We start from the raw sequence: 19928 nt of genomic DNA, 5'->3' as shown, positions 1-19928 counted from the left end.
TATTAAAGCCAAGTGGCTTGCATATCAGATAGATAGATAGATAGATAGATAGATAGATGTAGTTTGCAAGGAGGAATTTCAGAAAATGTGTCCAATTTATCATCGTTAATCATTTTATCATCACACAGACTCATTCGGTCTTATTGCCATGTTATTTTATCACTTTGGTTTGTAGATGCTTTGTAGTTGCAGGCCTGCTCCAAGTCGAAGCCACCATTTCAAATTTAACAAGTCTCCAAGCATATTGCTCCCACTGCTGTTTTCCCAGCATGAATTTTAGCTAATTTAGCATTTCTTGTTCTAAATTTTCTAAATTTCTTTTTTTTTTTTTTTTTTTAAAAAGAGGAAGGCTTAATTTGATTTGCACACAGCCTTCGAGGTCTGTTGTCTTTTTATAGAGGAAAGTAATTCAATATTTTATGTGAACCCTGGGGCAGCTATTGTCAGGATTCAATCAATGGCATGACGATAAAGCGTGAGTTGGCACTCTTCTTTATTACAGGAAAGGGATGCAGCACAAAACATGTTTGTGGTTGTGTCATAAACGGGACTGCGATGTGGTGCTCGATGTCTCCTGTCGTTCATTCTTACATTAGACAGATTAGTTACTCGGCACAGCTTAGTAATCGATCCAAACAAGCAAAAAGATAAGTAACTGCTATAGTGTTTCCACTAAAGCATTTAAAAGAGTGTGTGTGTGTGTGGGGGGGCAAAAACTCATATTGACCTCCACAGTTCAGTGACCAATTAGAGGGCAAAGAATGAAAATGTCAACTACAGCAGTCAGTGAGCCGAGGAAGCCCAGAGAAATAAATGCAGGTGTGATTCGAATGCAGATGAAAACAACACAACTTAAAGCAGAACCTTGACAGTCTGTTGCAAATGAGGGCAGAGCTCAGAAATTGCCCTAAATTGTAGCTAGATTGATGGTCTCTCTTGTAGCAGGGAAAAATCAATGTAACACGATATGAGAGATGGTATGAAACATCAGAGATAAATAGATGTGACTGTATCTATTTGTTTGTGGACATATTAATCAAGCCCAGCAGTATATCAAGTCAGAAAATGAATTTCAAACAGGCCAATATAAGATTAGCTAATCAGACAGGTCCACAACTCAAACGAAGGAGTTTTACTGTTTGTTTTTCAGCTTCCGTACATCACACTCAAACCAGGGCCGCGATTTAGACGCACAGTTGTTTTGAGACCAACAATCCCGGGCAAAGTTTTCCTGCCAGTGTATCAAGCCTCCGGAAAATAATGTGGCGCACTAATCTGGAGCTCTCCTTTTCAATTAGTGGGAAGGTCAAGATTGTCAGAAGGAAGCAAATGAAACACGGCTTAGGTTTTAATGAGGCTCCACACTACAGTGAGAGCCTACAACCTTATGCCTGATAAGGTTTTCTCTTTTATTATCGAGTTCAACAAGAAAGAAATCCATTTTAGCTGAAGCCTGTGGTGGATAAAGAGAACTGGTTGAGCGATAAGTGGTTTTCACCTTATTTTTTATTATTTTATTTTTCGCTTTGTATTTTAGGCACTATTATCAGCTGACCTTGGCTTCTCTTAATGCATCAACTTTGTTAGCTCTTGCAAATAGACTCAGAGGAGTGTGTTGACATGGGTAAGCGGTGCATGAATCACTATTTTGCAAAGCACAACCTCCCTACCTTTTGTAATTTATTTATTTTTTCTATTCATGAGATGTAAATACAGAAAAAAAAGACAGCCTCAAAGTCATCCCCGTGTTGCCTATTTCCATGTCTGAGTCTGGAAAAGCTGAGAAAAGATCGTTCATTATCATGTACATATTCCCAGTGAAGGCTGGGATGCTAATATCGGTAACAAGTCTGAGGACTATTTCAGCAGCATATTATGAATGCAGCCCTCCTCCTGCCTGCCTGCTGTGCTCGCCAAAGAATAAAGTGTTCTAGTCTTCTAGGTTGCGGTCTTATTCCAGACTGATTTTAATTTGACTCTTACTTCAGACAAGTCCAATCTCCGCCGTGGTGGGAAAGCACATTCAATCAGCCGCTTATGAGGCAGGTTAGAGAGAGAATGTGAAATGTCTTAGGGAAATAAAAGGGGGATTGAGTCTTCATTTGTGCCTATGGGGAGGCAAATTCCAGATAACTTTGCTGGAGACTTATCTGGGATGTTCAGCAGCGCAACAAGCGAATAAGTAATAAGAAGTCAAAGTGCAGGTGCATTTATCAGTTCTTTCGTCAAAACTGGTGAGGAAGAGAGATAATATATAATATATTGGACAATACATTTGATCCTAAGACATCTCTTCTAGCACAGAGAGAGATTCCCATTTTTTGTGAGTAGCTTGAAATCTTTCAAAACATTTCAGGTTTCTTACAATTACAACTTAGAATAGATATTCAGGACATCTCTAATCTTTCTTCATTTTATCAGATGTTATAAAGTCAAAATTCATTCAGTTTACAACAAATATCTGCAGAAGAAATGTTCCCATCTCCTCCCCCTGCCCACTTTTAACATTACACTGTACCTAGTAAACATCAGCATGTGAGCACACAGGACGAGCTGTAATGATTAATCAGCCGAGTGATTTGTGGCTTCAGGTCAGCCAGGACACCCTCAGAAGGTGGCGTCAGGTCAACCAAACAGGTGGCCACATTATGAGGTTATGCATTATCGAGTATTTCATTTGCTTATGAAATTTTACATATGTAGACATTTTCAAGCCAATGTGAGCCAGTAAAATAATTTGGCCTTAAAATATATAACAGTTATATTAACAAAAACATTTTTTACGAGAAAATTAGGCACATCAAGATACAGAAGTGTTATTCTGTGTGTGGAAAATGTGGGTTTTGGGAGGTTGTTAGAGAAGGCTGAATAATTCACTAAACAAGCTTCAGGCTAAGTCGGTGAACTTTCTCTGTCTAACAGCACCGGCATGGCAGCAGGAAGTCAGGATGCTGGTAAATCAGCCTCAAAAAGAAAAAACTCCACGTACCTGACTGTGCCGGGATAAACACCAACATGACACGAGTTTGCAACCAAGAAGACAAAAAAAAGAAATAATAATAATAACGCAGGAAAATTCAATTAAGCTTTAGCTGGAAGCATCTGATAAGTTTATGGAAATTAAAGTTTTATGTAAATCAGTAGTCTGCCTGGCCCAGTGCCAGATCACAAGAGGCTGCACTTTATTGCATTTAAATTAGCTGCCTGAGAAAACTAAGCCTAACAAGCCCAAAAAACATTACATGAAATCTAGGGAGTGTGCTGCAGATTTTCAAAAAAGAGGTTTCATACCAGCTTCTCATTCCTAAAACCTCACCGTTTGCTCGAAGAGCAATAACAATCTCGATGATAAATCAAAGATATTGCTTCAGCACAGCTTTGCCAGCGCAGGTGCTGTTCGAAACACTTGGTGCAAGACACTCCAGAGACATCGATTATTATTGTTTTACAATTCTGAACAATTCTCCCTTCAATTTCATAGACAACCAAATGAAGACTGTGAGTTAAACTCCAAGCGGAAAGGCCGCTGCAGATTTGAGAGCAGCTCCAGCAGACTGCACTGACACCTTGTGGACAACAGAAGCAAGGACAGAAGCTCATGTGTGCTTTTTTAAAATTTAATCTAAGAATATATAAACGCTACTGTGTGTGAGTCATCTCCTTTTTTTCATTTTATGCATTGTCGTATTGCAAGGATATAAGACGAAAGTGCATTTTCATCAGGTATTTGCATTATTAATGTACTCCGGTAGAAACAAAAATCAGTCTTCAGTGACACAGCTCATATTTGAAAAACAAAATTCTCTTTGAAGGCACCAGTGGATACAAGTGAGCTTTGGTCATCGCTGCATCTGGACGTCCGCTTAACAGACGCTACCTTGAAATGGTAGAGGATGTTGTGGTGCCACTGAGCTGTGAGAAGCCACTGTGACAAGACTCGAGACTGGTCATGGAACCCCTAAAAAAACAAACAAACAAAAACAAATCGACAAACAACATTATCTTAACTTGAAGACGTAGTTACACCCAATCAAATACTAATCAATTATTCTAATCACTGCGGCAAATAAAAGGCAGCTTGCGCACAAGCATAAGGAACAAACAGTTTGCATAAATGTCCCTGTATATATATTTAAAGTCTTACATAAGACCCATGCAGTGAAAAAGAGCCTCAGTATAGCATCAAAAAAATAAAAATACCAAACTGACCTGAAGTCACAGGAGGCAAGGACCTCGGTGTAGTACATGATTTTACACTTGTGGGAGGAAACCTGCAGAGAGGCCAGCACATCATCCACTCGAGGCATGCTGGAGGCTGCGCAGGCTGCGGAGCTTAGGAAACGCCACTGGAGGATGTAGAAGCCGGGCCAGCGTGTTATGTGGGAGCCCTGTTTCAAACCAGAGAAATCTGCAGGATCAATTTGTGTTCGCTGTGATGGAGGATTAAGCACTTAAGACGGCGAACGGGGACAAAGGAAGGTTGTCTGAGACTGTTAAACAAAGACAGATCAAAAGAGCTTTTTATGTCCTCTCTCACCTGCACACTCTCTCCCTCCCTACACATGAGGGCTTTCTCCACCGTGCTGTAGTCCTGGCCTAGTACCCAGCTCTTGTCTATAAGCTGTGGATTAACAGCCCCTAGGGAAGCGATACCATGAGTTTCCTTTCTGGGAGGCTGAGGGGCTCTCCTGGAGTGGTAGATGTTAAATACCACATCTCCTTTAGACACATCAAAGTCCCATGTGATGACAGAGGAGGCCTCTGTGATCTCTATCAGCAGCTGTAGAAAGATGTAAGAAGATTAGAAACACAGGTCTGAAGACTGCAATTCATTAATCACGCTATATATTTTAAGCATGCAATGCATAGTTGTTCCAGTAAGTGGCACTATTACACAATGCATAAACTCTATTAAACGCAAAGAAATGTCGCCTTTCTTGCCCTGTTGTTAACTCTTATTGTCATAAAACTGGAGGCAAAGCATAAAAGTTGAGACTGCACCTCGTATGGAGCCCCCTTGTAGATACTGGCACTTTTATAGATGGAATCAGTCAACAGGCGGTTTTCTTCACTCTCTAATTCTTCTGCTGTTCTGTACAGAAATTTGGGAACCATTCCTCCTTCAGGAATGTCACACTGAAGAAGAAGAAATAAATGTGATTAAAGCAGAACGCTTACTAATATATATCAAAATATATGTAGACATACTAGCTTGTTTTACAAAAAGCATAGTGTAATAAAGTATTATCTTATGTAATAAGTTTTACTGCAATTCATATGCCATGAACTTAGATATGCAGGTTCAGTTAAAGGATAACCTTTCTCAGTATGAAATGCCATTTTATAGTTCCAACTAGATACAGCTCTTTCACTTTCACGTTTGCAGCTGAGCAACAACTTGTTGAGTGCTCACAGAACTGACTGAACTGTCACAGAATTCAAACACGCGAGTCCTCCTGTAAGGACATCGTGATGTGCCCCAGATGCAATTTTTTTCCTTTATGTCAACAAAAAAAGGAAAGAAAACTGAGCCAGCTGAGCTGAGGCAGATACTGTACCCACTAGCCAGTGAGCACAGTATGTTCTGGTCCTATCTGACAACCTGCAGCTCAAAAATCTATACAGGCCTCCAATATATCATTTCTTCATAACAAAACAACACAGGGTCAAGGGCCTGAAGTGCAAGGTGATGTTCACTGGATTTGTAGAGAAATGTCTACCCAGATGTAGCTATGCTAAACTGGTACATGCTGGTGAAACCACATACTGCAGGTATGATATGCATATTTCTGGCTGGGCTGAGACTGACTTTCACAGGTATGGTCAATAAGCTGAAGACTTAACCTCACCATGCAGTCTCCTTGCAGGAAGTCAGGGATAATTTCTCTGTCAATGTAGTCTACCAAACCTCCTGGACCCTGGTAGTCGTTTCCAGCATAAACAAGGAACTTCTTACGAGTGTTTTCATCAATAAGGGGGCTGACCTGGCGGTGAGACCGAGAGAGCATGCAGGAAAGGGCAAAGTCACTTATTATGGACTGTGAAAGCCAATCCATAATCAATGAATAATTCAAGCATGAAAAATGCACATGTTAGCTGGTTGATGGTGTTAGGTAAGGTAAGGTAAGGTAAGGTAACTTTATTTATACCTAAAGGCAAGGTAAATTTGCTTTACAGAAAAATGACAGCATTTGACATCCCTTTAAAAACACACATACCTAGTAAATATATAAAACTCACTGTGACACATACTTTAATATTTGGTTGATGGTGTTACTAAGCATCCATAGTATTTTATATTGACATCATCGTCCCAGTAGCTCATTCTCTTTCTGTAATTTCTTGCAATCCTGCCACCCATGCTACTGCATACAGCAAAGATTAAATGTGCCCCTATGGGTTTTAGTTTTACAGTCATCTTTCCTGGTCCATAAATAGATTTTTCTTTGTTTATTAGTTGCTCATTTTTCCAGCATGGCTGGACTGCACTTAGCTATTTATAATCTCTGCATCTGTATTCTACAGCTTTATGAATTCTTCCATATTCAGGTGATGCAGTCAGTTTATTCTCACCAGGGTCCACAGCACAGGGAAAACTCTCGGTGCCCGCAGTATGAGCAGGCGACCCAAAGTTTCAGGGTAATTGGCCTCAACAATTTCGATGATTCTCAACAGCGCCTTAATGCCAGGTCGCCACAGATGACGCATGTTTAGACCGTCCAGATCCACCAGGCAAGTCCAAGAACTAGCGACACATAAAAACAGACATCGCATTGTTTTGGTTAAAGTGCACTGCTGATTGCTCATTAACCAATGGGACACGAGCAGGATTAAACTAAATACGATTTAGGCACCTAATAGGTTGTCCAAAAACTCTGGTGTTTTCCTCACAGCGCCTCAGTCCCTCCTCATTAATGGAAAGCACCTGCAACATTGTCACAGTTAAGCGCCAACTTCATTTAGAATATCTTCACTTTTTGCTTTGTTTCCATGTAAATTAAGTCATAAATTATGTCACCTGTCTCAGCAGCGCCTCCTCACCCAAGGCTCGTACTAAACCTTTAGTGTCCATTTGACCCAGACGCAAAATGTACAGAGGACGGCCATCTGAATGAGAAGGAAACACAGTGAACAATCACAAACTGCACTGCACACTTCCACCTGTAAACAAAGCTGGTGTTTACCGCTCTAGAAAGGGTATCGGTTTAGCATGTAAACACTCAAGGGGAACATCCTGTGTTCAAGTCTTAACTGTGATCAGTTGGATCAGCTGAGCTGTTAAAAGCAATGAAACCTTTTCCAAACATGGGAGTGAAGACATATGGTGTTCAGACTTTGCAGTCAATAATTAACAGGCTGTTTGAGAACTATATAAACACAAAAGCTTAAATCCCTGTGGCTTTTAAGATTAGCTGATAAAATTTCCCTCTGCCTGGAGTAAAAAAGCCTCACAATAATGGCAATATCAACCAGCATCGCTCACTCAGTACCTTTGTCGTGGTGGTGCCAGCCTCCAGAGTAATAATCCTGGAGCAGTTGAGGGCGCTTCCATGTGTCTAACAGGAAATCCACCTGATGCTGTCTCCTCCAGGTCAGTGACTGGCAGAGGAACTCCCTGGCCTTGTCGAGGTTGAAATCTCTGGCCCTGAGGAAGCGTAGCACATGCTGATCCTTTGGAATCTGTACATGAGAGGTGCATCGTTAAAGATGCTGATGAATCCAAAGCATTTTTTAATACTCTGCTGGTGAAAATCTTTGCAAATTGCATGTAGTGCAGTGAAAAAGAAATTGCGCCCTAAACTGAATAACTGGTTTGCTTCGTTTGCAAAAAGGTCCTGAAACAGCAAAGGAGCCCCAGACCATTACACTACCACCACCATGTCTGACTCTTGGTTTCATGTTCTAATTATTAAATGCTGTGTTAGTTTTATGCCGATGCAAAGGGACTCAAACCTTCCATAATGTTCATCGTTTGTCTCTTTCTTATTGTTGAACCATGAACTTTGAGCTTATTTGAGATAAGTGAGGCCCGGAGGTCTTAAGATGTTGTTCTGGGTTCTTTTGCGATCTCATGGAAGAGTTGTTGATGCACTCTTGGTGAAATTTTGGCAGGCCATCTGCTCCTGGGAAGGTTCACTACTGTTCCAAATTTTCTCCATTTGTGGATAATGGCTTTCATTGTGGTTGACTGGAGTCCTAAATCCTTAGAATTGGCTTTGTAACCCTTTGCAGACGATGGCAATGACTTTTTTGCACGGGGCCAGGGAGGTTTGAATGACCTTTTTTCCTTAAATAAATAAAACAATAATTTAAAAAATGCCTTTTGTATTTACTGGGGTTACCTGTATTAAACCTATATTAAAATTTGCTGGATGATCTGATAAACATGATAAATATGCAAAAAACTAAGAAAACAAGAAGGGTGCAAATACTTTTTCACAGCACTGTATGTCTCTGAGCATCAAAACTGAGCTAGAGTAAGAGTGGAAGCAAGAGGGAAATAACAGGTTGCGTGAGTGTCTTAGAAATAAAGGCATACTGTATATCGCAGCATCAACTGTTCACTAATGAAAGAAACTGTGTTTGTTTATTTGTGACCTTGCCCTTGTGGGTTTCCTGCAGCCATTGACGCAGCCGAATAAGACAGCTCTCCTGCAGAGGCGTTAAATCACCTAGGTAATGTCTGATGTAGTCAGCATCCAACTTGTCTACAGGCCAAAACACAATAACAGCATAATGTTACACAATATTGCATCCAACAGACTGAAGACTATGGTGCAATTTCAGCGTTTTTGAAAATAATTAGACATGGTGAGTTTTGCAGGTTTTTATCAAACACTTAAAATGTTGCTTCTGTTTGTTTGAGGTTTTTTGGCAGTGCAGTTATAGGAGGATTCCTGCACTGCTGTATAAATCACCCACTGATCTATTTCCCACACTTTTAATATCTCAGTTGGTAAATTCACTCTATGTATTGTTATCTTTTGACATTTATATTAAACCTTTGCTGGGATTAGCGAGCACACACTGACCATCAGGCGAACCGGTCACTAGCTCTGCAGAACATGATGAGTCTTTACAGTGCAGCCCGTCCTTGGCACTGTTCACTGGGATGGCTCTGGCAGCAGAGGGGGGCAGCAGCTGGTGCCTCCAAGTGACTGTCCCAGAGTCAACAGTGGAGGTCCAACGAGGTATATAAGTGACTCCTTCTTTCTCCAGCTCTCTGAGGTAGTACTCAATAATTTCTTTACCCTTCATCAGTTGAAGGAAATGAAAGACTGAATTAATTTTGACAGTTAGGGAAGCATCTGGACCAAGACGTGAAGGCAAATGAAGTAAAATATGCAAACCTTTTTAATGCTACTAGCATATTGCTTCATCGCTATCTTCTCTGCGGTGCTTTCAAAACCAAAAAAGGACTTAATATCCAGACTAGCCGACTGTTCGAAGCAAGTCCAGCTCTCATTCTCTGGATGAACCTGTGGAAGAGGACACGCATATGAATTTGAACTTGAACCAAACTGTTCAACCAAACTCTTTGTTATGTAAACAAAGCACAAGCTGAGGTTTAATACAAAATATTACATCAGTGCATACATGGTTACATATCTCGTCATCACAATTTTAACTGCCTTTTAAGTAAATGGTAGGTTCTGGTGCCAGGTACTGCACATACACTCACAAGCCACTTCATTAGGTACGCCTTTTCAACTGCTTGTTATTGTAAATATCTAATCAGCTAATCACTTAGTAGCAACTCAGTGCATACAGGCATGCAGACATGGTCAACACAATCTACTAAAGCTGAAAACTGAGCGTCTGAATGAGGAAGAAAATTGGTGCCAGATGGGTTGGATTATTGCTGTTGTCCATCTCTTTATGACTACAGCGTAACACATCATTTCAGAAAGCTCAGATCATGCCAAACTGGTTTCTTGAACATCACAATGAGTTCACCGAACTCAAACGGTTTCCACAATCGGCAGATCTCAATCCAATTGAGCACCTATGCAACTATGTGATGCTATTATGTTAACATGAACCAAAATTGATTGAATTTGTGCCACGAAGAGTTAAAGAAGATGAGAAGGCAGCTGTAGCAAGGTATACCTAATGAAGTGGCTGGTTCAGTAATTGCAAAATTACTGTCATACAAAATTCTTACTTTCTTCTGTGCAGACTGCCACATGATACAGAGCAGACATCAAAAAGTTGTGCGAAGCATCTTTTAACAGGGAGAGCAGTATTATAGTAACTCTGACTGAGACAACAGCAGCTTTAAAGACACCTGGTGACACTAGCTCTTTAGTGCCTTGAGCACACTATGGGAGGATCACCTAAGATGAATAATTCATGCACCACATATTGCATTGCCTTTAGCAGGGACTCTGTACCATCCGGCAAGCACTAGGCGTTGTAAAAGTTTATATAAAAACAAAGAAATAAACCTCCTACACGCTGCCACATTCTAAGCACCTGATTACCACGTTTGACTCTCAGACTCACCGTGTAGCTGCACCTCTCACGGACAATGACTCTGTTAGAAAAAGTCTCATTGTGAACCTCAATATGGAGCATCCTGTCTCTGCGGTTCAGAGAGTTTTTTTGGATGAAGTACAGATAATCCACGCCGGCGATCTACATGCAGAAGAAACAAAACATGCTACATTTACAGTTACTGCAAAAAGTCACATCTTTTATCCTCCAATAACATGTGCAAGGCTGAAATGCATCATTTACAAGTATTTCACTAAATAAAGAGCATCTGGTTTTTGTACTTCACAAAAGAAAGATCACATCATAGTAACCAATTCCTTTGCTTTACCGCCCTCATCCCCTATAAGGTCAGAGTGGAAGTACCCGTTTGAGAAGTCGTGGGGCTTCGATGTCGATCGTACAGCGCCTCTCAGTCACCAGCACGCATCCATCATCACTTTGGCTCTCACTTATGATCTCGCTGTCCACAAACATTGGAATCAATGGACACTTTGGGAACCGTCTCACGTAGGCCTGAAAGACATTTATATAGAAAAATTGATTGATTGGGTTTATTATTATGTTGTCTGTATTAATGGCTTGCCTGGGTCCATTCAGTTTGTTCCACTGGGAGCTCTGCCTCAGTGAGGTAGCTCACTGTTAGGAAGGGAAAGCTGCTTATAGAAAACTATAATCACAAAGGCTGACTGAATAGATTTATAGCACTGAACTACTGTGTCAGGTTAGGGTGCTTTTTTCTGTAGTTAGCAACTTTAGTTTATGTAAATGCCTATTAAAATGTTGTGTTTTGCAGACACCAACAGCCTGCAGCATTTACAAGCAGTAATTGCCACGTGTTTTAAAGACCAAAGCATGTGACCATCTGCCCTCGCCACTATCACCAGGGCTACCTGTATGCACTTACTGAGCTGCCAGGCAGGCGTTTCAAGATCTGCAGTAAAAGATGTTACTTAACAAGGGGCAGTGCAGCTTCTGATAGCAAACTATTGACAACTAAGCAAAAGCAGGGGATGAACTAGATCTTTATGATACGGACAGCTGCCTGTGTAATGGCGCGGATAGAGGGATAAGCATTTTACCATGGGATAGAAAAGTGCCGTCAATGTCTTGAGGAACTGCGTTAAGCAGTAAAATCACTAAGTCAGCCAAAGCTTAAGATTTTAAAAGTTTAAAAAGCTAAACTCTCAAAATCACACACACACAGACAACCTCGCACATCCTGCACGCATCAATACAGCACAGCGTATGAACAATCCAATCAACAGGATGAAATTATTCACTAAGAAAATTATTGGGAAATGTTTCTGTGCTAATTAAGCAGCAATGACTGGCGCTGTGCAACAGGCAAACTAACTAAAACAGTATGTTTCACTGATTGCAGACAAATTGAAAGCTCTGTTCTGCCTATTCCCCCTTCAGTATTATGAGCATAACCACATAATGGAGGCACAAAATATTTAATAATATATAAAAGGGGGGGGGGAGAGAACATGGGTTTCTAGTGTTTTAGGCAAAGCAAGCCTTGAGGACTTTGTGTAAGCCAAACGTCAGACAGACAGCACTTTTCAGCTCATTCAAATCATGTTTTACTCTTCTGCCGATATTGATCAAATGCATTTCTACAAGTGTCGTGCGTTTACAGGCACCTAGCTCTGTTACATAAAGGCCCCGGAGAGTCATTAAGAAATGTCATGACAGGAACAACAATGGTGTCAAGGTTAAACATTCAGTAATATCCAGGACACTGATTAGCACTGTTAGCCTGAACAAGAGCTGTCAGTAGCATTGAGGGAGCTAATGAGAAGCTCTGAGGTAAATGGGAGCAGAAGAGGATGTTAGCTGTTCATTTGGATTCTCCTCTTTAAGCTGTCGCAGGCTTCTTTCTCTTCTTAAAGGAGCTGTTATTTAGCTTTCACAAAGGGCTTATTTTGAGAGTCTTTTCAATAACCTGCAGTGACGCAGGAAGAATTTCAGACCTGCAAATGTTCCATGGGGAAGCATCAAATGGCTTTGGTGTAGGTGTTATCCACACTGTCTATTGTGTTAACTCTGTATAGCAGCTGCACGGCAAACTGTAACCGCTGCAGCATCGCAGTCTCTACAACCCTTCATCAAGGATGTTGTGCAACACTTTGGCTTAATGTGTAACTTAAGAGAAAACACCAAGAGCAGACCGCACAGGTGACGGTGCCCCTCACGGGAATCCGTATTTATTTTTCTTTTGTCCTACTTTTGCTTTGCCTGGTGTTCTTGTGCTTATGGTTTTAGCCCAAAACTGCAATTTGCAGTGATGGGAAAGCAATGCATCGGTATCATAACAAAAAATATTCCATTTAAAGAAAAGCCAGCTTATAGCATGGAATTTTAATGGATTTTTCCCCCTGTGTAACTATTGAATACTGTTGGAATAATGGAAAGTGAGTTATATAAATATAGCTGCAAAGTTTTCTGCTGACAAACTCTCTTTTTCTTAGCGTTGCATTTTGTTTGCTTTCTAAAGGATAAGAGAACTGGTCAGCGAGGCACTTACATAACTTATAGCTGTTCTAAAAAACCATCCTACAAAACAACTCGAGAACTCCCGACCTCTGCCCAGGCAGCACATGATAAGAAAACAACAACCACGCTGAATGACTTACAGACACCTCAAATACACACTCACCAGCCACTTCATTAGTTACACCTCACTAGCACTGGGTTGGACGCTCTTTTGCATTCAGAACTAACATTATTTCTGAGACGCTGGAAACATTCCTCTGAGATTTTGGTCCATATGGACATGACACCATTACACAGTTGCTGAAGATTTGCTGATTTCACATCTTTGTGGTGAATTTCCCAAAGGTGCAATCTATTGGACTGAGATCTGGTACCTGAGGCGGCCAGTTGAGTACAGTGAACTGTGGTCATACAGCTTTGGACATGGTCAGCAACAATACTCAGGTCGGCTGTGGTGTTTAGACAATATTCAGCTGGTACTAAAGGGGTCAAAGCGTGTCATGGAAATATCCCACAATCATTACACCACCAGCAGCCTGAACCGCTGATACAAGGCAGAATGGATCCATGATTTCAAGCTGTTTACAGCAAATTCTGACCTCACCATCTGAATGTTGCAGAAGAACTCAAGACTTATCAGACCAGGCAATGTTTTCCAATCTTCTGTTGTCAAATATTGGTGAGCTTCAGTTTCCTGTTTTTGGCTATTTGGAGCAGCGCTCGGTGCGCTTTTTCTCCATCTGTGCTGTGCACTCTGCTTACGTTGGCAGCCCAGTATCACAGCGTTATGTAAAAGACCATTTCACACTTTGCCTTTACAAATGAAATATACACACGTAGCACTTGCAGTAACAGCAGAGGGAGATACTTTATTTCAAGCCAACATGAAAATAATCATGGGAGGAAGCATTTAAACTGACATCATTAAGACATTTACATGTAAATATATACTAGCCACCTAGCTTAATCGTTTCTGGTTATTAAGGACCCTTGAATGTACTTCATGTGTTTTTGCTTACTACTGACTTCTTGGCTTTAAATATACTATCTCCCCCTGTCGGTAATGCAACCATTATCTTTTTTCCCTCTCCAAAGTTAGAAGTGGACAGGGTGTACCGGCGTGTTTATTACACGTTTTGCTGTGATACTGGGTTGACTTTGGCTGTAAGGAGTGGATCCTTTCAGCTCAAAGCAGTCTGGTTATTCTCCTCTGATTTCTGACATAAATAAGACAAAAAGTCTAAGAAATGTAATTCTAATGCAAAAACAAAAATCACAATAGATCAGCAGTTTACAAAATACCCCGAACAAGAACGATGCCACGTTCAAGGTTACTTAAATGACTTTCTCATTCTGATATATTCTTGATTAAACCCCACAACCTTTGCATTTGCCAGACTCTGTATAGATAAGAAATAACGAGATTGACCGAAATTTGTCCGTTTTTGATATTTGCGCCAAACGAGCAGTTAAACTGACGTACCAAGTGAAGTGGCTGACTGTGAAGCACTATGGTCAACACTGTTGTTTTAATATGTGCTATATAAATAAATTTTGATTGATTGAGTGTCTATATCAGGGGTCGGCAACCCTTGGCACGTGGTGAAGGGTTAAGTGGTGGCACGGCATGCAGTGAAATAATCTGAGAAGGTGTATTTAAAAATAAATATCTAAGGCTGGGCCACCAATGCACATCACAAATTAGCTCACACAGAGCTAATGACAATACAGCTAATGGTCTTTTATGACAATTTGGACGGAAGACTTTGTGCAACAGAAAGATCGTGCTGTATGTGCCCTTTGCCTCGAGAGTGTTGTTTGCCGGACTTCCAGTGTTAAACGACAATTTGAGACGAAACATCAAAAAACCTTCAAGGATGAGGCAGAGAAAGTTGAATCAATTACACGTGCTGTGTCAAGATATGAGAAGCAAGCAAGTACTCTAAAAGTTTTTACAGCTGCAAAACATCTGGTACTGGAACTGAAGCAAGTTATCGTATTGTTAATGCAACGGTTGATATGGCACTTTTTTAGATGGCACTTGTCATCAAAAAGGTTGCCTACCCCTGGTTTTTGCATAACCATTCAACATCAAGGCCAGTTGCCAAACACTAAATGGCAAGTCTGGTTTTGAAAAAAGGAGTCTTTATTGTGCTGTGTGTTTTCATGCAAAAAGAAAGAAAAGCACCCTTCAAGTTATTGTATTTAAAGCAGCACGAGCAGGAAAGAAAAAATATGCAGCATTCCAGTAAAGTCAATAAACATGCAGTACAGACTGCAAGTAAGCAAATATCAAAAATGAGACAAATGACTATCTGAGGCAGACAAGGCTACTGACTATTTTCTGAAAGTGTCTGGTCTCTTTTACATTGCCACCTAACCATGGAATGAGCTGGAAAACTTTTGAAATCTAAAATTTATTTATTTTCATGAGAGGAAAAGCTGAACAGCATTTGGATTGCAAAAGGTCAGTGCCCTAGAGTGAAAAGCAGATTGCCAAACTTTGATCCCTAGTTTGTGTATAAAGGATATTTTGCAAATATGAAGCTCATATTCAATGCTGTGAGCTGGAAGGCTGCATATATACATACGCACACAATCTGTGAATTTAAAAGATTCCTCAATATAAGCACGTCACTTACCGCCATTATCAACTCAAACGGGTGCTTGTAGACCCGAACAGGGGACTGGTACTCCTGCACCATGGCTGAAGCTCAGTCAGCAGCAAACTCTGTTAAACTGCCACAGAGATATGACACGGCAGCTGTCAGTATAGATTAGTGGAAAGGGCACGTCTTCTTCTTCTTAAAAAAAGTCTACATAACATGAGCTGAGTAAAGGTCAATGAGGGGAGAAAGAGAGGACAGTGACATTCACATGACCATAATTAGGGTTGAAATATAAGCTGTGTGCTGCAGAAGGAGAATTTCAGAAAGTTTTTTTGGAACCAGTTGGGATGTTTTGATCCATAGAGAAAATGTCAAAGTTCAAAGTTTGTTACAATGTAATGACACATAAGCAAACACAGTGTCAAGCGGTTTCTATAGCGGAAAGAAAGACACTTTGACTTACAGAAATGTTTTCTTTCCGTGCCGGCAGGTTGGCTTACTGTAGCTGTCCAACTATATGAGGGTCCATGTCGTCAGCTGAGAGAAGAAAGCGAGCCTCTCGCCTACTTTCCTACAATGAAAACCGCAAAAGAAAAACATTTCCTACCCGTCACTTTGACCTTACGGCAGACTTTTGACTCCGCCCCCTTTCGGCCAAACAGGAAATCAACGTGATGTTTGAAAAAAAAAAGTCGTTTTGGTCGCACATTTTCAAGCAAAATTTCATCCGACACTGACAAACACGAAATGAACAAAAGACTATAAATTCGTGATTTTTTTTTTTATCTGTCTAACATTATTGAATATTTTCTACCGCCTTTCTGGACTCGGACACAAACGTAGGAGGGCATATATACAAAGCTTTTTAAAGCTGTTGTTGTTGTACCTTACCAGACGACATGATAAACACGGAAAATGTTTTAAAAAATATGTCAAAAGTTTGTTAAACAAAAATAATGTGTATTGTTGTTTATTAGTTTGTTTATATTGTTGTTTATTAGAAAAATGACAAACTTCACATTTTTAATCTAAATTTGAAGTCAGAAATTAATGAAACAAAATATTTAAACGACTAAAACGAATTCTGTTCAGAAATGCATGTAAGTTGCTGGCATTTGTCATCTTAATAGAAAAATAATAAAGACAATAATAAAAACAATGGGCTTTACTTGTTTTTCTTCTTTTTTAAAACTAAATTGAAAAATTCATGGATAGCAATAATTATTAACATATAGTAACATACAGCACAGTAATAGCAGTAATTATATTTATAGAATTAAATGTGTTATTTTGATCAAACAGGTTGCACATATTGGTATGTTTATTTGCAAAAAAAAAAGTGTCTCATTTCCCAGTATTGTTGATTTAGGTCACGATCCTTTCATTGGGTCAGAAAGACAAGAGGGGTCATGATTAGTTCTCTAATCTACAGGTGAAACTATATATATATATATATATATATAAATGTGTGTGTGTGTGTGTGTGTGTGTGTGTGTGTGTGTGTGTGTGTGTGTGTGTGTGTGTGTGTGTGTGTTAATGAGAGTTAAGGTAATAGAAACAAAAAGAGAATTATGATTATAAACTCATGGCCAATAATAAAAAGCTGAGCAGAGGGGAATTCTGACTGTGTGGTAGGATGTCCACATCTAGCAGCTTTAAAAATCTGTGAAAAAAACCCCAAAATCTTTACCCCTTTGAAGAAAGGGTTGGATTTCCTAGAGCTGAGCCCTTCCATTGGAGCACAGCGTAGCTCTGAGTAGCTCTTCAAAGCCTTGTTCAAATGAATCAGATTGAATAGATTGCTCATCATCTCTAAACTGTGCCTCTGGTTTCCAGCAGAACATTTCTCACTAAGTAGTGCTGTTATAACATAAAACATGGCATGAAAGCAAAGTGAAACTATCATAAGTCAAATTGTCATTCTAAGTGAAGAGGGACTCCTCAAGTGTCAGATCATGACTAGACTGAAGCTTTCTCTAAAAGGCTTTGTAGATAACAGATAAGTTGTATCTAAATCAGACTCAGGAAGGTGATAAGTGACCATGCCATCATCAGCCACTAACCTCTACCATTATTAAAGATTTGTGGGGCATAAAGCCAAACACTCCAGACATTACAAGAAGCTCTCTGGAACACTGTCACATTGTGCTGGGGCAACGAGTGTACTCTGCAGACCAAAACTTTCTCAAACACATGTATATTTCATTAGACACTTAAGCCATTGCTCAAATTATTAAGCTCATTTTGTCATTTGCCAATTTGTCAATTAAGTTAAGAACTAAAACGACAAAGATTATTTGCTACTGGCCACAGACCTTTGGACTGCACTGAATATACAATAGGCTTATTAAATCCATCACTGCTGTTCTGCCTTGTTAGAGTGATGACAGGCATGGCTTTGGTTACTGGGACATATTTTTCATGGCATTATTTTGCAAAGGTGGTTACTGTGTCCTCGCTGCCTAACATTTGCCGTCCCATGGAGATACAGCTGGTCCCACATTGAGACTCCAGAAGCAGCATCTGTGGGGGAATTCAAAGGTTCTGGATCTGGCAGCCTACAAAAGGTAGTGCGGTCCAGCGGGGGACATCCTGAGAGGGGGAAGTGGAGTTCAGATAAGCTGTTTCTCCTAATCAGCCTCAGGCACAAAGAATAACGTTACCACAGAGCAAGCTGTTCTTACCAACTGTCTCTGCAAAAAATATGGATCAAACTGCACCTCGGTTGTGCAACTGCACTGTCACTCTGTTTTTTATTTCTTGCAAAGTACCACAAAAGATGTGACACTTGTTTAGTTTAGGTTTAGGTTTTTTCCCTTTTCCTCTGTCAGGTTGTCAACCGTTTTAAAGGTTTGGCATTAACAAAACTATGATTTCAGCTGTTGATGGTGCTAAAAAACTGAAACTGAAATCACGGCGAGTGTACTTAGAGACTGAAAGACTTAATAAAATGTGCTTTACATAAAACTGACTGTGTACTTCCGATGAAACCAAAGTCAGCCATTACTCCAAGACAAGTTTTTCTGTTTTCCTGCGTGGGTGTTTTAGTTGTTTTCACCGTGGGTGTAAAAGTTGGTGTGTCTCTACCATTTGATACTCTAATTATGATCAAGGGCCATAAAAAGCATCCTTGACTCTATTATGACAAAGATGATTACTTTGAAATTCATATCCTGCCATATTTCACAGCCTAGGCGAAGAATATCACAAACACAATGACTCATCTACTCCCTTTGACTAAAATGATCACCTACACCCTCAGATGTTTGTGGTAATAGTCTGACGGGGGAAAATGCACACGGAAGTTTACTGATTGTTTCCTTTGAGCTCGGCTCATCACCTCTCTGAGCTCATCTTTCTTTTCAGTCCCTTCTCAGCTCCCATGTCTAATTAACTGTAATAATGACTAAAGCACTTTAGATTTATTTCTGTCTTCAATGCTGCCCAGACTTCACAATGACTCCACGCATTTCAACCATACAGTAGAGCATTGCATTCATGCATTGGTAATTCAGAGCATAAATACATCTCTTTTGATCTGCCTTTCAGCTTGATATGAATAAGGATGCCCAAATATGATTCTCACAAATGAAATTGTCACACAGTTTCCAAAATTAAAGCACCTTACGGCCTTGGAGAGTCTGTATTTAAAGCACATAAAGCCATAAATATCAAACAAAAATCAGGAGAAGCTGGATTTTAGTTGTTTCTGCTTGGAATATATATTACATTTTTTATTTATCTATTTTTGTTCAACATTAATTGAATAAGCAAAATGCATGTGCAGTAATGCAGATGAGGCTCTTTGCAGTTAATTAGTTTAAGTGATTACAGGTTCCTCACAGTTTTTCTCTTCTGTTTCTCCTGGGAAAGCGCCTGAAGCAACAAGTCAGTGTTCATTAAAATGGAGGCTATTTAAGAGAAAAATAATAGGCCGAGCTGTGAGGAATTTCAAATACTTTTCAGACAAACAGAGAATTATTCTGGAAGGCTCCATGTTTAGCAGCATGAAATAGATCATTTGAAATTCAATTTAAATACCCCCTACCTGTTCATACCCAACGTGCAGCAGATGAAAAAGACTCCACTGTGAATTGGATGTCTATATGCATACCTGTTAATTTATTTTAAGACGAGTATTGGATGTTTTCAGGACGCCCAGCAAGGGGTCGACGCCCTGCAACTGCCAGCAAGTGTGTGGACCACCTAATTACAATACTGTGCAAAAATCTTGAACCACCACTCATCTCTTTATATTTTGCTTCCAAGGAGTTCCAGTTCTCCATGAAGGACTTTCGAAGTGTTTCTTTGGATATTGACTGC

General features: G+C 40.0%; 1 protein-coding gene across 1 annotated transcript; it reads right to left on the bottom strand.

Moving 5' to 3' along the window:
- Positions 1 to 476: 476 nt before the first annotated feature.
- Positions 477 to 16238, bottom strand: sec14l1 (SEC14-like lipid binding 1). The gene is made up of 16 exons (XM_086288784.1): positions 16069 to 16238; positions 15639 to 15735; positions 10861 to 11010; positions 10507 to 10638; positions 9351 to 9479; positions 9033 to 9252; positions 8599 to 8708; positions 7491 to 7680; positions 7019 to 7107; positions 6855 to 6925; positions 6574 to 6745; positions 5850 to 5984; positions 5002 to 5136; positions 4538 to 4780; positions 4210 to 4388; positions 477 to 3958 (listed from the first exon to the last, which is right to left on the bottom strand). The coding sequence occupies exons 2-16, from the start codon at positions 15699 to 15701 to the stop codon at positions 3874 to 3876; spliced, it is 2103 nt and encodes a 700-aa protein (XP_086144910.1). The 5' UTR covers positions 15702 to 15735; positions 16069 to 16238; the 3' UTR covers positions 477 to 3873.
- Between the last annotated feature and the right edge of the window lie 3690 nt (positions 16239 to 19928).

This window comes from Aulonocara sp. 'chitande type north' Nkhata Bay, linkage group LG4 (assembly GCF_057382095.1).
Source record: "Aulonocara sp. 'chitande type north' Nkhata Bay isolate Kocher_YH1m ecotype deep benthic linkage group LG4, A_spYH_male_GT1.1, whole genome shotgun sequence".
Lineage (NCBI taxonomy): Eukaryota > Metazoa > Chordata > Actinopteri > Cichliformes > Cichlidae > Aulonocara > Aulonocara sp. 'chitande type north' Nkhata Bay.
This window is presented reverse-complemented; position numbering and strand designations above follow the sequence as displayed.

Excerpts from the sequence above, each read along its gene's own strand:
- sec14l1 (XM_086288784.1), bottom strand. The coding sequence starts at position 15,701 with ATGGTGCAGGAGTACCAGTCCCCTGTTCGGGTCTACAAGCACCCGTTT. Across the intron at positions 11,011-15,638 it reads CGTTTGAGTTGATAATGGCG|GCCTACGTGAGACGGTTCCC; the intron begins GTAAGTGACGTG and ends AATGTCTTTCAG. Across the intron at positions 8,709-9,032 it reads AGTGACCGGTTCGCCTGATG|ACAAGTTGGATGCTGACTAC; the intron begins GTCAGTGTGTGC and ends TTTGGCCTGTAG.